Genomic DNA, 13,344 nt, shown 5'->3' with positions numbered 1-13,344 from the left:
CAGCTCCAGGTTGAGCTGTTGTTCACCATCTTAGCTGTAGAGGGCAGTGTCACTGGCCCTCATGTGGGATCCGAACCGGGGCCCTGCTGCTCAGAACTGGCGTCCCAAGCCAGCTCTTAACCAACGTGCCACTCGGCTAGCCCCTCCATATAACTTTTAAAATCAGTGTGTTGATATCTACAAAATAACTTGGTGGGATTTTGATTTGGGTTGCATTGAATCTACAGAACAAATTGGAAAGAACTGACATCTTGGAAATATTGAATTTTCCTATTCATGAACATGCAATATCTCTCAATTTATTATATTTAGTTCCTTGATTTCATTCATTACACCTTTGCAGTTTTCCTCACGTATATCTTATACATATGTTCATTTTATGCCTAAGTGTTTCATTCTTGGAGGTGCTAATGTAAATGATGTTGTGTTTTTTATTTCAAATTACTCTTGCTTATTACTAGTCTATAGGAAAGCAGTTGACTTTTGTACATTAACCTTGTATCCTGCAACAATGCTATATTCATTTATTAGTTCCTGGAGTTTTTTTGTTGATCCTTTCAGGTTTTCTACATAGACAATTGTGTCATCTGTAAAGACAGTTTTACTTATTCCTCTCCAATCTGTATATTTTTTATTTCCTCACTTGTCTAATTGTATTTCAATGACTTCCAGTATAATGTTGAAAAGCGGTGGTGAGATGGGACATCCTTGTTATGCCTCAGCTTAGTGAGAAAGTTTCAAGTTTCACATAATAAAGTAGGTTAAGTGTTGGCTTTTTGTAGATATTCTTTATCAAGTTGAAGAAGTTCTCTTTTATTCCTGGTTTAACTGGATTTTTAAAAAGATTTTTGTTATAATATGGCTAACATACAGTATTATATTAGTAGATTAGATGAAACAGAGGATTAAATCAGTGATTTAAGACCTAAGGTAGCAGAAAACGCCCAATCAGAACAGCAAAAAGAAAAAGAAATAATACAAAAAAATTAGGGTTTAGGGGGCCTCTGGGACAACATCAAGCGTACCAACAATCACATTATGGGGGTAACAGAAGGAGAAGAGGGAGAGCAAGGGATTGAAAACCTATTTAAAGAAATAATGACCAAAAAGTTCTCTAACCTGGCAAAGGAAATAGATCTACAAGCTCAGGAAGCTCAGAGAGTCCCAAACAAGATGAACTAAAAGAGTCCCACACCAAGACACAACATAAGTGAAATGCCAAAGTTAAAGACAAAGAGAGAATCTTAAAAGCTGTAATACAAAATCATTAATTACCTACAAGGGAGCTCCCATAAGACTGTCAGCTGATTTCTCAACAAAAACTTTGCAGACCACAAGGGATTGTACAAAATATTCCAAGTGATGAAAAGTAAGGACCTACAACCAAGATTACTCTACCAGGCAAAGCTGTCATTTAGAATTGAAGGACAGATGAAGAGCTTCCCAAACAAGAAAAAGCTAAAGGAGTTCCTCACCACCAATGTGTCTAACCACTATGCTGTACACCTGAAATTAATATAAAATAATATTAAATGTCAACTGTAATTGAAAACTTAAAAATGGGGGAAAAGTGAAGGGGAGTAAGAGGTTCAAAGTTTCAGGTATAAAACAAATAATTCTTAGGGATGTAATTACACAGCATAGGGAATGTAATCAATAATATTGTGAAAGCATGGTACGGTGTCAGATGGTTGCTGAACTTCTCATGGTGATCACTTCTTTAGCATAGAGAATATAATCAATAATATGGTCATAAGTATGTATAGTGCCAGGTGGGTGCTGTTGAATAACTATGATGTACACCTGAAATTAATATATTGTAGGTTAGCTATATTTTAATAAAAACCTTAAAAAACTGAAAAAAAGGTAATAAAATACAATATACAATGTAGGCTGTTTTTTTTAAACAGTGTCAATAAACTTAAGAGTACAGTAAGTCCAAGATGTGTGTTCCTTTTCAAAGTTAAAACTCAAGGAAGGAAGACTACCCTCCTCATGAATAAAGTTAGCCTTAGACAGGGCACACAAAATCAGTTGCCCTGACTTTATGGGCACTAATTGTCGTTCATATGCGGCTCACTACAAAAATAGGGATAAGTTCCATCAGCCAGCACAACTTTGTGGAATAGGAGTCATTCTTCACAGTAATAAGGAGGGAATTGCTCAAGGGATGCAAAAGGAAATAAATGGAAGTATACTAACTGTTCTAGAATGTTGATGGTGAAATGAGAGAACCCGAATGTAGCTCTGGGAACAGTGTGCGCATAGGAAGAATTCTTCTCTTATTAAATTCTAACAAAATTTAAGACAGAAGGGAATAATTCAGTAGAGCTGGAGAGGCTGAACATTTTAAAGAAGGGGAACCCCCTTTAGAGCAAGAGTTCTTCACAAAATGTGAAATAGCTTGTTCCAAAACATAGAGGAAGAGGGAGCACTTCTCCCTCTCAGAATTGCAGCAAGGATAAAATCAGAAGACATAAAGAAATAGATGTTGAGAAATAGAGGCAGAGAGCTGTGCTGTACATCCCATCCCATGAATATATATATATATATATATATATATATATATATATATATATATAACTATAATTGACATTCAGTATTATTTAGCTTCAGCAAGAGTCAGGCATCTACACAGTCCATGAAGTGGTCTCCTTAATAAGACAAGTGCCCATCTGACTCCCTACAAAATCTTTACAGCATTATTGATTATATTCCCCAAACTGTATTTCATATCCCTGTGGCTATATTGTGACTAATGATTAGTATTTTCTAATCCCTTTACCTTCTCCCCCATCCCCACCCCCCACCATCTAGCAACTCTGTTTTTGTTTTTTCCCTATATCTTTGAGTCTATTTCTGTTTTGTTTGTTTGTTTATCCATTCTTTAGATTACACATATAAGTGAGATCATATGGTATTTGTCTTTCTCTGTCTGACATTTCATTTAGCGTATTCTGTAGGTCCATCCATGTCATTGCAGATAGTAATATTTCATTCTTCTTTATGGTCGAGTAATACTTCATTGTATAAATATACCACAGTTTCTTTACCCAATCATCTATCAATGGGCATTTCAGATAGAGAGCCCAGAAATAAATCCATGCCTTTATGGTCATATAATCTATGATATTGGAAGCAAGAGTTTATGTTGGAGTAAAGACAGTCTACTTAATAAATGGTGCTGGGAAAATTGGACAGACACATGCAAAAAAATGAAGCTGGACCACCTTATTCTTATAGAAGAATAAATCCAAAATGGATTAAAGACTTAAATGTATGACCCAAAACCATAAAACTCCTAGAAGAAAATATAGGAAGTAAATTTGTAGACATTACCCTTAGTATATTTTTACTGATATATCCCCTTGGGCAAGGGAAGTAAAAGAAAAAATAAACGTGGGATTACATCAAACTAAAAAGTTTTTCCACCACAGAGAAAACCATCAATAAAACAAAAAGGTGTCCTACTGAATGGGAGAAGATATTTGCAAACGATACATCTGATAAGGGGTTACTATCCAAAATTTATAAAAAACTCATACAACTCAACACTAAAAAAACAAACAACCCAATTAGAAAAATGGGCAGAAGACATGAAAAGACATTTCTGTAAAGAGGACATGTGGATGGCCAACAGACATATGAAAAAATGCTCAACATCACTAATTATTAGAGGAATACAAATAAAAACCACAATGAGATATCACCTCACTCATGTCAGAATGGCTACCATCAATAAATCAACAACAAGTGCTGGTGAAGATGTGGAGAAAAGGGAACCCTTGTGCACTGTTGGTGGGATTGCAGATTGGTGCAGCCACTGTAGAAAGCTGTATGGAGGTACCTCAAAAAATTGAAAATGAAACTACCTTTTGACCGAGCAACTCCACTTCTGGGTATCCAAGAAGGTGTCTTTAAATGTCATCTCCTCTCAGTAGCTGTCTTGGACCCCAAATCCTCTCCCAAGGCAGAATTATTTTTTCATCTGTATTTCATATTTCTTTATATAAATATCAACTGTTGCACTTAGAAAATTATATTGTTCTCATTTATATTTTTGTTTCCACAAGTGGACTTGAATTTCTTGAGATCAGATATTGGGTCATAAAATTTTAATGCCCCAATACCTGACACATAGGATGTATACCATCAGTTTTAGTTGAATATATTTGAACTTTCCCTTTATGTAATCCAAAGTGAAAGACCATAGGTAAGAAGTGTTCTTTGGCACAAGCAAAATAGCATCATTTAATAGTAACAGGTTTTTTTTTTCCATGTAATAGTATAGTTACAATATAGCATTGATTAATCTAAATACTGGTAGAATCACGGAATTTCAATGGGAAGAATTATTTTAGAAGAGATTCCGTTGATTGCAAATGAGGAAACCAGTCCTGTGCTTATGAGAGACTACTCAAGTAGCTTTGACCAAAATCCTATCCAATACCCCAAAACCTTTTGCATTCATGAATATTAAACCATCTTTACATTCTTGGCAAAGACATTCTGGAAGAGAATGAAACGTGCAATGCACTTTAGTTCAGAAGGAGTCCCATTAAGGAATTCTAACCTGAGTTCAGAATATTGAGGTGGGGGAAAAGCCAAGCTATGTGATGACAGGGGATTGGTAAGTTCAAGGAGGATTTTAAATACAAATGAAGTGCTTTTCATAGTTTCTTCTTTTCTTTTCTTGCTGAGGCAATGGGAACTATCACGGCCATCAGAAGAAGAGTAGAGTACATATTGATGAATTTCTTTCCTCCAGGTTTAATTGAGACTCTTTTTCACTTTAATAGGTTTCAGAACCTGCTGTGGTCCAGAAAGACATTTGTGGACAACATGAAAATCTATAACCACAGTTACATCTACATGCCTGCGTTTTCTATGAAGACAGGAACAGAGCCATCCCTCCGAGTTTATTATACACTGTCAGATGTCGGTGCCAATCAAACAGTGCTCTTTGCGAACCCCAACTTTCTGCGTAGCATTGGAAAGTTCTGGAAAACTAGGGGAATTCATGCCAAACGCCTGTCCACAGGACTCTTCCTGGTGAGCGCGGCCCTGGGCCTCTGTGAGGAGGTGGCCATCTTTGGCTTCTGGCCCTTCTCTGTGAATATGCACGAGCAGCCCATCAGCCACCACTATTATGATAACGTCTTGCCCTTTTCTGGCTTCCACGCCATGCCAGAGGAATTTCTCCAACTCTGGTATCTTCATAAAATTGGTGCACTGAGAATGCAGCTAGACCCGTGTGAAGACACCTCACTCCAGCCCACTTCCTAGGGACAGTGGATAAAGAAGGAACTAAGCCAGGGTATTTTTGTTAGGTTTTCTACATGACTGCAAAAGGAAATGTTCAAGTCATTTCATGGGTTTGTCTGGGACGCTTGGAAACCACAACCCAAGGGAAAGTCTACTTGGAATTTTAGCTTGGAGGACAAATGGGACTGGAAACATTCCATGAAATGTTTTATAGCACATTGTGTATTTGCAATGAGTAGCATTTTGATGAAATGATTTTGGTAAAGCACATTTACATGGTTTAAACCTAGAAGGTGCAGTTCACAAACAAGATGGAACTCTAGTTTTTGAGGCTGAAGAGTTAAGGTAAAATAAAGGAAATGCCAGGGCAAACGTGTTACTGATTATCAATATAAACAGGCTTAATTTAAAAAAACCTATTTATGAAGACTGATATTAGAATCATAGGTTTTTTAAAAAGTATTTATTTTTGCCCTATTTAGGGACAGTGAGTGGGTAATGGGGTAGATTTTAAAAATTCCCTTATGGAGTAATAAGGATTCAAAACACTGCAGATGATATTGTGATTTGTTGAACCAAGTCTGTGTTAACTATAGTCCCCGTCCATTTAAAAAGTGTTAAATAAGAATTGCTTCCTCCCCATTTGTCAAGTCTACTTAGACAATGTAAAGCATTGTTGATTATAGACTGTGTTGATTCATAGTCTGGATAACACAAACCACTTTCCCTCCTCCTCAGAATTAAGGGCATAAATTCAATTTTAGGTCTGCATTGTATCAGCCTGTTTGCATTATTATTATTTTAGTGCACAAAGACTATAAATATGAGTACATTATTTATTTGCAAATTATTTACATGATTGTCTTCATAATTTCATGTTCAGAGATAAAGCAAAGCACAATGATGTAAAGCTTAGTCTCTGGACTGGACGACTCATCCCTTGTCTATCTACCATGGTATATTCACTCGAAGGTATATATGCATGCACACCTACAAACATGCATATATTCATACATATTCATGTACACACACATACACACACACTTAAAGTTCATTCCCATGCAACTCTGAAAGCTGAACCCACGTGACCTGGTATTTCAAAAATCTGTAACCAGTGTTGGAGAGGTAGACATGTATTATGTGCTACCCACTACACTTTGATATAAGACATACCAGCTTACTGGTTGCTGCTCGTAATGCTCATACCAGCATGACATGTAAGCCTTACCCCCAAAACGCTTACCCAAAATGAGCAGAATTGTGTTAGTCATTCTGACTAAATCACACAAATGGACCCTGCGTTGAGCATGGTCACACAAGGCCGGTCCATACAAGTAAAGGGATATGAATTAGCAGCTATCTATTGTCTTAGGAGCAGTTAGGACTACTTAGAAAGCCACTCTACTGACAGGCTACAAGCAGCCAGATGTGTTTACATATAAGAGAAAAGTAAAGGAAGCTTTTCATTGTGTCTGTGCTTTGGGAATGCCTTAATCTAAAAGGAGACACTAGAAATCACTATCTTTATTTTTTTTAAGTATTACCAAAATTTAGGTAAACTGTGCCAAAAAGTTGTTTCATTTTTAATGGTAGAAAATTAGTACACAATATAGATTAAAACTGGTGGCAGTTTTTTACCGGTTACTTTAAAAGCTATGAAGGTAACAATGCCCTTGGAAAAAACCTACACCATCAGAATAGGCAATTTCTAAATAAGGTTGAATATTGAGGTTATTGTAGAAATCAGCAGTTGAAATATGACTGGTTGACATAACACACATTATATTGATACTTAGAAAGTTAAGAATTTGAGTATTGATTATATGCAGAACTGGTTCACTATTTTTATCCTATATGGCAGCAAAAATGTAATGAGAATGTACTATTGAGTGAGCTGTGTTAAATATTCACTATATGTGCAATCTTGAATATACTTCCTCTTTTGAGCTATTGTTATTTAATAATTACCTTAAAAAGGAATACATTTTTACCTATACACATCATCAAAAATATAAAAGGACTAACGAAAAACAAATACAAATGTTAATAGAATATGTGTCACTCAAATTAGTGCTTTAATTGTTAAAATTGTTACAGTGTCATTAATGAGCTCCATAAAGCCCATGCATCACAATTCCATTGAAAATACTATCTAGAAATGTTACATCTTGTTATGATTCCTCAGATAGATTTGTGCAATAGATTTGTATAACGGCTCAGTCTATAAATTTGTGGCTTCTGATATGCAAAACAGAAATATCCCAAACTGATAGTGTTTAATTACACCCGTGCTTCTCACCTGGGGTGATTTTCTCCCCCATCTGGTGACATTTGGCAATGTCTGGAAACAAATGTGATTGTCATGATTTGGAGGGTGCTACTGGCATCTAGACAGGGGTCCTGCCAAATATCCACAAGGCACAGGTCAGGTCAGATCCCCCATAGCAAAGTATTACCCAGTCTAAAATGTCAATAATGCCAAAGCTGAGAAACCCCAGATTAGACTAAAGGGATATTTTGATTGTTCCATATTGTCTTCACTTAAGGATATACATACTTGCTGATGTCATTCAAAGTATGACTCCAATTTAATGAGAATATTTTCTTAGAGTAGATTACAGTTTGCCATTACTTTACAGTGACAACTCATAGTTATACCACACCTATTTCCTTTCCTGTGGTTAGATAGATTTATCTAAACCTAGGGTTGTGAGTGTCTGTGCTTATGTGTGTGTGTGTGTGTGTGTGTGCATGTGTGTAGAATAACATGCATCTCTATCCTTACTAAAAATACATGTGTCCCTAAGTGAGGCTCTCTCTAGAGTTATCTTGCAGAGTACTCTGGTATACTCTATTACTATTAAGAAATCGAATTCTAAACTTTCATTATTTTATTTTGTTTTTCTGAAAAGGAGGCCTTTGGAATTGTGCCTCATACTTTGTCAAATTTGGTCAATGACATTTTCATATTACTGACCCTTAAGATTCAGCTCAGTGATATTCAGGTTATGGTAGACATGCAGTAAGAAATAGTTCATCACTTTCGATGCATCTGCCAAGAGAGGACATAACCCTCTAACATTAGTCTAATTTTTAAAGTGATTTTAGTGACAAAAATTAGGTTGCTCAACAGGAGCAATAGAGGAGGTGATGGGACTGAAAATGAGGACCTGATGAGACTTTGTGTTAGCTGTATTAGCTCGCATTTGAGAACTGTATTGATGCTAAGGGTCATGAATGAGGATGAGCTCTCTCATTTTAATTACACTTCAGTAAAATTAAGATAGGTGAAGGATTAAGTCATTCCATAAGAAAGGAAAACAATTTTTCACATGAAAAGTTTTCATATGGAAGAAGACTTTAGACACATAAGCTTTATATACAGAGTATTTGACCATCAGCTTATATAATGTTGTGCATCTAAACTGCAATTAATTCGAGAAGTTTAGGATTACTTCCTGGATTTTGTTTCTGTTCAGTTCACTTTTAGCTATTTCAACAAAGGTAAATGATCCAAAATGGCAGCTGTTTTGACAATACTCTGTGTTGGGCTTTGTGAGATCTCATGCCCTTTTCTTGGCTAAAAACTTTGTTTAAGTTAAATATAAATTGTACCTGGAGCAATTGAGAACATGGCTTAAAAATCTACTTGGAATATAATTGAAGGAACTCTAGGATTTTAAATTTGCCAAAAATATTCTTAGATCAATCAAAAGCTTTACAGTACTATTATAGATGATTCCAAATGGAAAAGATATCAGTGACATTTCTTCTTGTCAGCAACCATAGTAGTTATATACTTTATTATATAAATCTCTCATTTCTTTGTTTGGAAAGTCAGTCAGCTATAGCTTTAATTTTCATGTTTGAAAATGTTAACATTGTGAAACTTTTAACTGACTAATCCTTATGAGGAGGGACCTAAGAGGAAGAAACATCATAGTCTACTGAAAACTTCAGTAGATTCTTATTGTGTTTTATGAAATCTTTCTCACTAGAACCAGGTAATATCTGTTCTATGTTTGCAGGGTTCCAAATACCAAAGCTATAAGGACTTTTGTGGGAACTTGGGAACAGGTATGTGAAGAAATAAGGACTGAAAGCAACACTGTGTTTTGTGTTTTTTCATCTTCCCAATGTAGAGGTTGACACTCTGATTATATGACTGTTGGTGGGTACACATCAGGGCTGGAATTGAGTAAACAACTCCAGGTACCTACAACTTAAATCATGCTTCTAAAGAAGTCAGCAGTAACTATTAACTAAACATGACTAGTAATTTGGGCAACTTCAGTTCTCTGTGCGCTAGGGAGAGGATTAGGCAAATGGAAAGGAGAAGATAACCCGACTCTTACGCATAGGATCAGAGAAGTCTCTGCCCTTGACCTTGGTTTTCCATCACTTTTTATCTCTGTCCAATACCATGGAAACTGACCTCATTCTGGGGCTGAGCTAGTAGCCTTGTGACTAGAGAGCTGGTGTGGGAATTTGCTGAGAAGCTTAAAATTTTACATTGCCTTAAACAGGGTTTTTTATTGTTGATTTTTTTTTCTTGTGCTCTCTAAATTTGGGTGTCTTGTGACAGAGTTCTGGTCACCCTAACCTAATTATGGCCCCGCCATTGATTATTAAAAGTGGAGCTTCCTCCCTACCCCTCCCCCCCCCCGATTCAGATGGATTTTCTGACTTTGAAGGTAGGGAGATAGCACATATTCCACCAGTTTCTATAGAGCCTCTTTGAAAGCCCTGGAGATGAACCCAAAGGAACCCCAAATCCTAGAGTGTCTGTGTATAAGCTCCTAAATGTGAGGCCATAATATTTATTAATACGTTGAGCGTGTGGAAGGAAACATACATATATGAATCTACAATTGCCATAGCCTTTTTTCTTCCTATCATAAGAAAATGGATACTATTGGTGTTACCTTCAGCCTAGTCTTGTCTTTTGAATTTTTTTTACATACACCTCAGAGATGAGAGACTGAAGCAAATGCATGAATGGGAAGCTCATTCAAATACAACAAAACCTCTGCTTGTCATTGCAATAAGAAAAAAAAATATATGTGGTTCTGTTTCCTTCTAGTTTTCTTCTGGTGCCAGCATTTCTGATTTCTTCTATCTCTAACAAATAAGGAATAAATAACTTATAAATTGGCTTCTAATACCTGTGAGCATTTGTGTGATAGCCAAAGCCCATAACTATTACTTTTTTAAAACATAAAAAAGGAATTATATTTTGTTTATGGCCACTCATTTACTACCTCCTCTGTGTTCTTGTTCATCTATACACATTGTTCTGAACTTCTTTCTGATTTTGCTTTCCTGTGAAACTGTGGGATATCAATGTTGCAAAGTTGTGTAGGCGTTTCAGAGAAAATACCCGCATGTATCGATCATGTCTCTTTCTGCTTCGATGGTAGATTTTCTCCAGATATTTGTCATTGTAAAAGTGTATGCTTCACATGATACCAGTAAACACCTACAGATGTGGTTTTATCTAGGGCAGAGAAAATCAGGAGTCAAATATGTCTGTTTTTCTCTGCACAGTAAGAGAAAGGAAGAATTGTAGTATATAAAAAAAAAAGGGTTTAACCAAAAAGAAAAAAAAAAGAAAAAGATAAACATCAGGGTTTTAATTGTGAAGGACCATTGGGAGGGATCTGAGAAGGTAGCTAAGCAGAGAGCACACAGTGCAGTCCCCAAAATAGAACCTTTGCAAACATTTTAAAGGAAATATAGTGTCATGCTGTTGTTATGACTAACGATGAGAGATGCTGGAGGAAGCAGTGTGAGAGCCAGATTGTGAGCCAATTAGGGAGGAAAACAGAAGAGGGGCATCCGTTCACCTACCATGAACCCCCGCCCCCCGGTCTAAATGCTTCTCCCCTTCCTGCCCCTCCACAAGTTGTGATCTTGGTATTTGAACCTGAGTATGCAAATACTCCTATTTTCATATCCCCTTTTCATTTCCATTTTGACTCATACTTCCAAAACAAGATTATCTAGATCTCCTGTCATTATGAGGCAGCAGTAGTAAGAAGTGTCACCTTGAACTTGACCCTTTGAAACATGGTCACCTTATGCTATGCATAGTGAGAATTTAAAAGCTTTAGTCCCCTGCTCCCACAATTACTTCAGTAAGAGGCTTTTATATTAATTATGATGTAAGCAGAATTAGATGCATTTCCTCTCCTATATTCTAGCGCGCGCGCACACACACACACACACACACACACACACACACACACACACACACACACACACACACTTTGCGTTATTTATGCCCATTGAAAAGAGAAAGATGACTGACCTGGTAGGGGGTGGCAGAGGGTGCCTTAACTTTTTCTGGCTTGGCTCCCAGTTTCTTATCTATTTCCTTCATGTATCCGGGTCACTTTAGAGGTGTAACCATGTCTGTTCCAAGTTGTATCTTTACCATCAGCAAGAACTCTTATAAATGTAGTGAATGTGACTATTTTATATAAATGCACAATAGCATATAGGCCTTGGAGACATCTGATAATAGTATGTAAATATCCCTTGTTGAAGTAGTAGAACCTTCTCAGAAGGAACACCTTAGGTGATAGCTGCAAGAGGGTGCGTAGGCTAAGAATGTTTTCTCCTGTGAATTCTAGCATTCATGGAAGCAAAGAATCAATTTGCTTCTGTTTCTCCTTCATTCTTAAGCGCCAATCCCTTGGGCTTTCTTGTTGGTAGATCCCTTCATAATATACAGGATTCACAATTTGGAGTGATTGATAGCCACTCGGGTACATCAGAGGCACTAGAATGAAGACTGCGAGAACAGACAAGGATAGCTCCATTACAAAGATTGCCTCATTTTTAAAAAGTCTGGAATATTTCTAGAACTCTAGTTACCATACAGCATAGTTGGTCGGAAAAGCATTGGTAAAGAAAGTTTCTCTTTGATCTCTGATATGATTAATGCACATTATATATTATTCTGCAGATCGTGCAAGCTGTTTTTCAAGAGCAAATTTGCAGAGTCTGGAGGTAAGAGAAAAATAGAAAAAAATCAAATATTCTTCTTTCTCAGTGTAGTCTGACTACCAGTCCATGGTACAATAATTCTGGAACAGATTTTAGATTATACTATTAAATGAAATCACCTTTGAAGTGTACATGGGAATACTTCTTCCTAATAAAGCCACATTCCACTGGCAGGAGGTGTGGGGAAAATCAGTGTTCTTTATTTTTCTTTTATTTTTTGTTGTTTAAAAAAGAGTTTCAAGTAAAATGGAGCAGGTAAGAAAAACCTTAATTGGTACTTTTGACAGTGTGACTTGAAAGATCAGTACCTATCTCTTGGTTCTGCTGAGTCATTTCTTGCCACAGAATCTAAAGGTGATGTCATAGGAGGAGGTTTGCTGTAAAAACATGTCTTTTTCTTTGGTGTGTTCATTGTAATTATGGCTGGTAGTGAGAAGGTTCAGTGAGTCTCAATTTCTCTACCTCCCTTACTTGGAGAAAATTTGGAAATGTACCCTGTGAATAAAATGATTTTTTAAATAGCTTGTGAAGTCTTTTTATTTCCCAGAAGCCTATGGGTAATCTTATTCCCTTTTCTATTCCTCCTTTATTTTGTATCGATGTCAGCTACACTGATATTTTTTTTCTTCTTCTTCTGGATGAAAACTCATGCTGCTTAGTGAGAAAATTACTTTAGAAATACAGAATTACAAATTCTATAAATAGACTATAAGAACACCAGTGGTACCTTTTATGTATGTGAAAGGAACTATCTATTGGGCAAAGTAAAATAGAAAGAAAATTGGACATTTATTTGGTATGACATATGTACATGAGTCTTTTCCAGCGATAAAATGTTTCCTTTATGTAATGAGTCAATGTCAGTAAGTGTGTCCCGGAGATAATTTAATAAACCCCTAACAAGATTAAAAACATTTAGATTTTGCTTCTGTTCGTATGGGTGACTTCGACAAGCCCAAGTGTGCTTTCTGGTCTGAATTATTGAAATAGTTGCTTCGAATTCCCATTTCCCTTGGGCTCTGTTGGCCCAGTTCTGCCAAATGTTTCTCAGAGGGAGAGACATCAGGA

At 36.5% G+C, this 13,344-nt stretch overlaps 1 protein-coding gene across 1 annotated transcript in view; it reads left to right on the top strand.

The window, feature by feature from the left end:
• The window catches only part of ST8SIA1 (ST8 alpha-N-acetyl-neuraminide alpha-2,8-sialyltransferase 1), a 68,478-nt gene extending 55,288 nt beyond the window's left edge, over positions 1-13,190 (top strand). The window contains exon 3 of the mRNA XM_019630376.1: positions 4,800-13,190. Coding sequence (XP_019485921.1) covers positions 4,800-5,286 — 487 coding nt within the window. The 3' untranslated portion in view covers positions 5,287-13,190. The remainder of the gene's footprint in view (positions 1-4,799) is intronic.
• Positions 13,191-13,344: the final 154 nt, after the last annotated feature.

Source organism: Hipposideros armiger, unplaced genomic scaffold (assembly GCF_001890085.2).
Source record: "Hipposideros armiger isolate ML-2016 unplaced genomic scaffold, ASM189008v1 scaffold_904, whole genome shotgun sequence".
Taxonomy (NCBI): Eukaryota; Metazoa; Chordata; class Mammalia; order Chiroptera; family Hipposideridae; genus Hipposideros; species Hipposideros armiger.
This window is presented reverse-complemented; position numbering and strand designations above follow the sequence as displayed.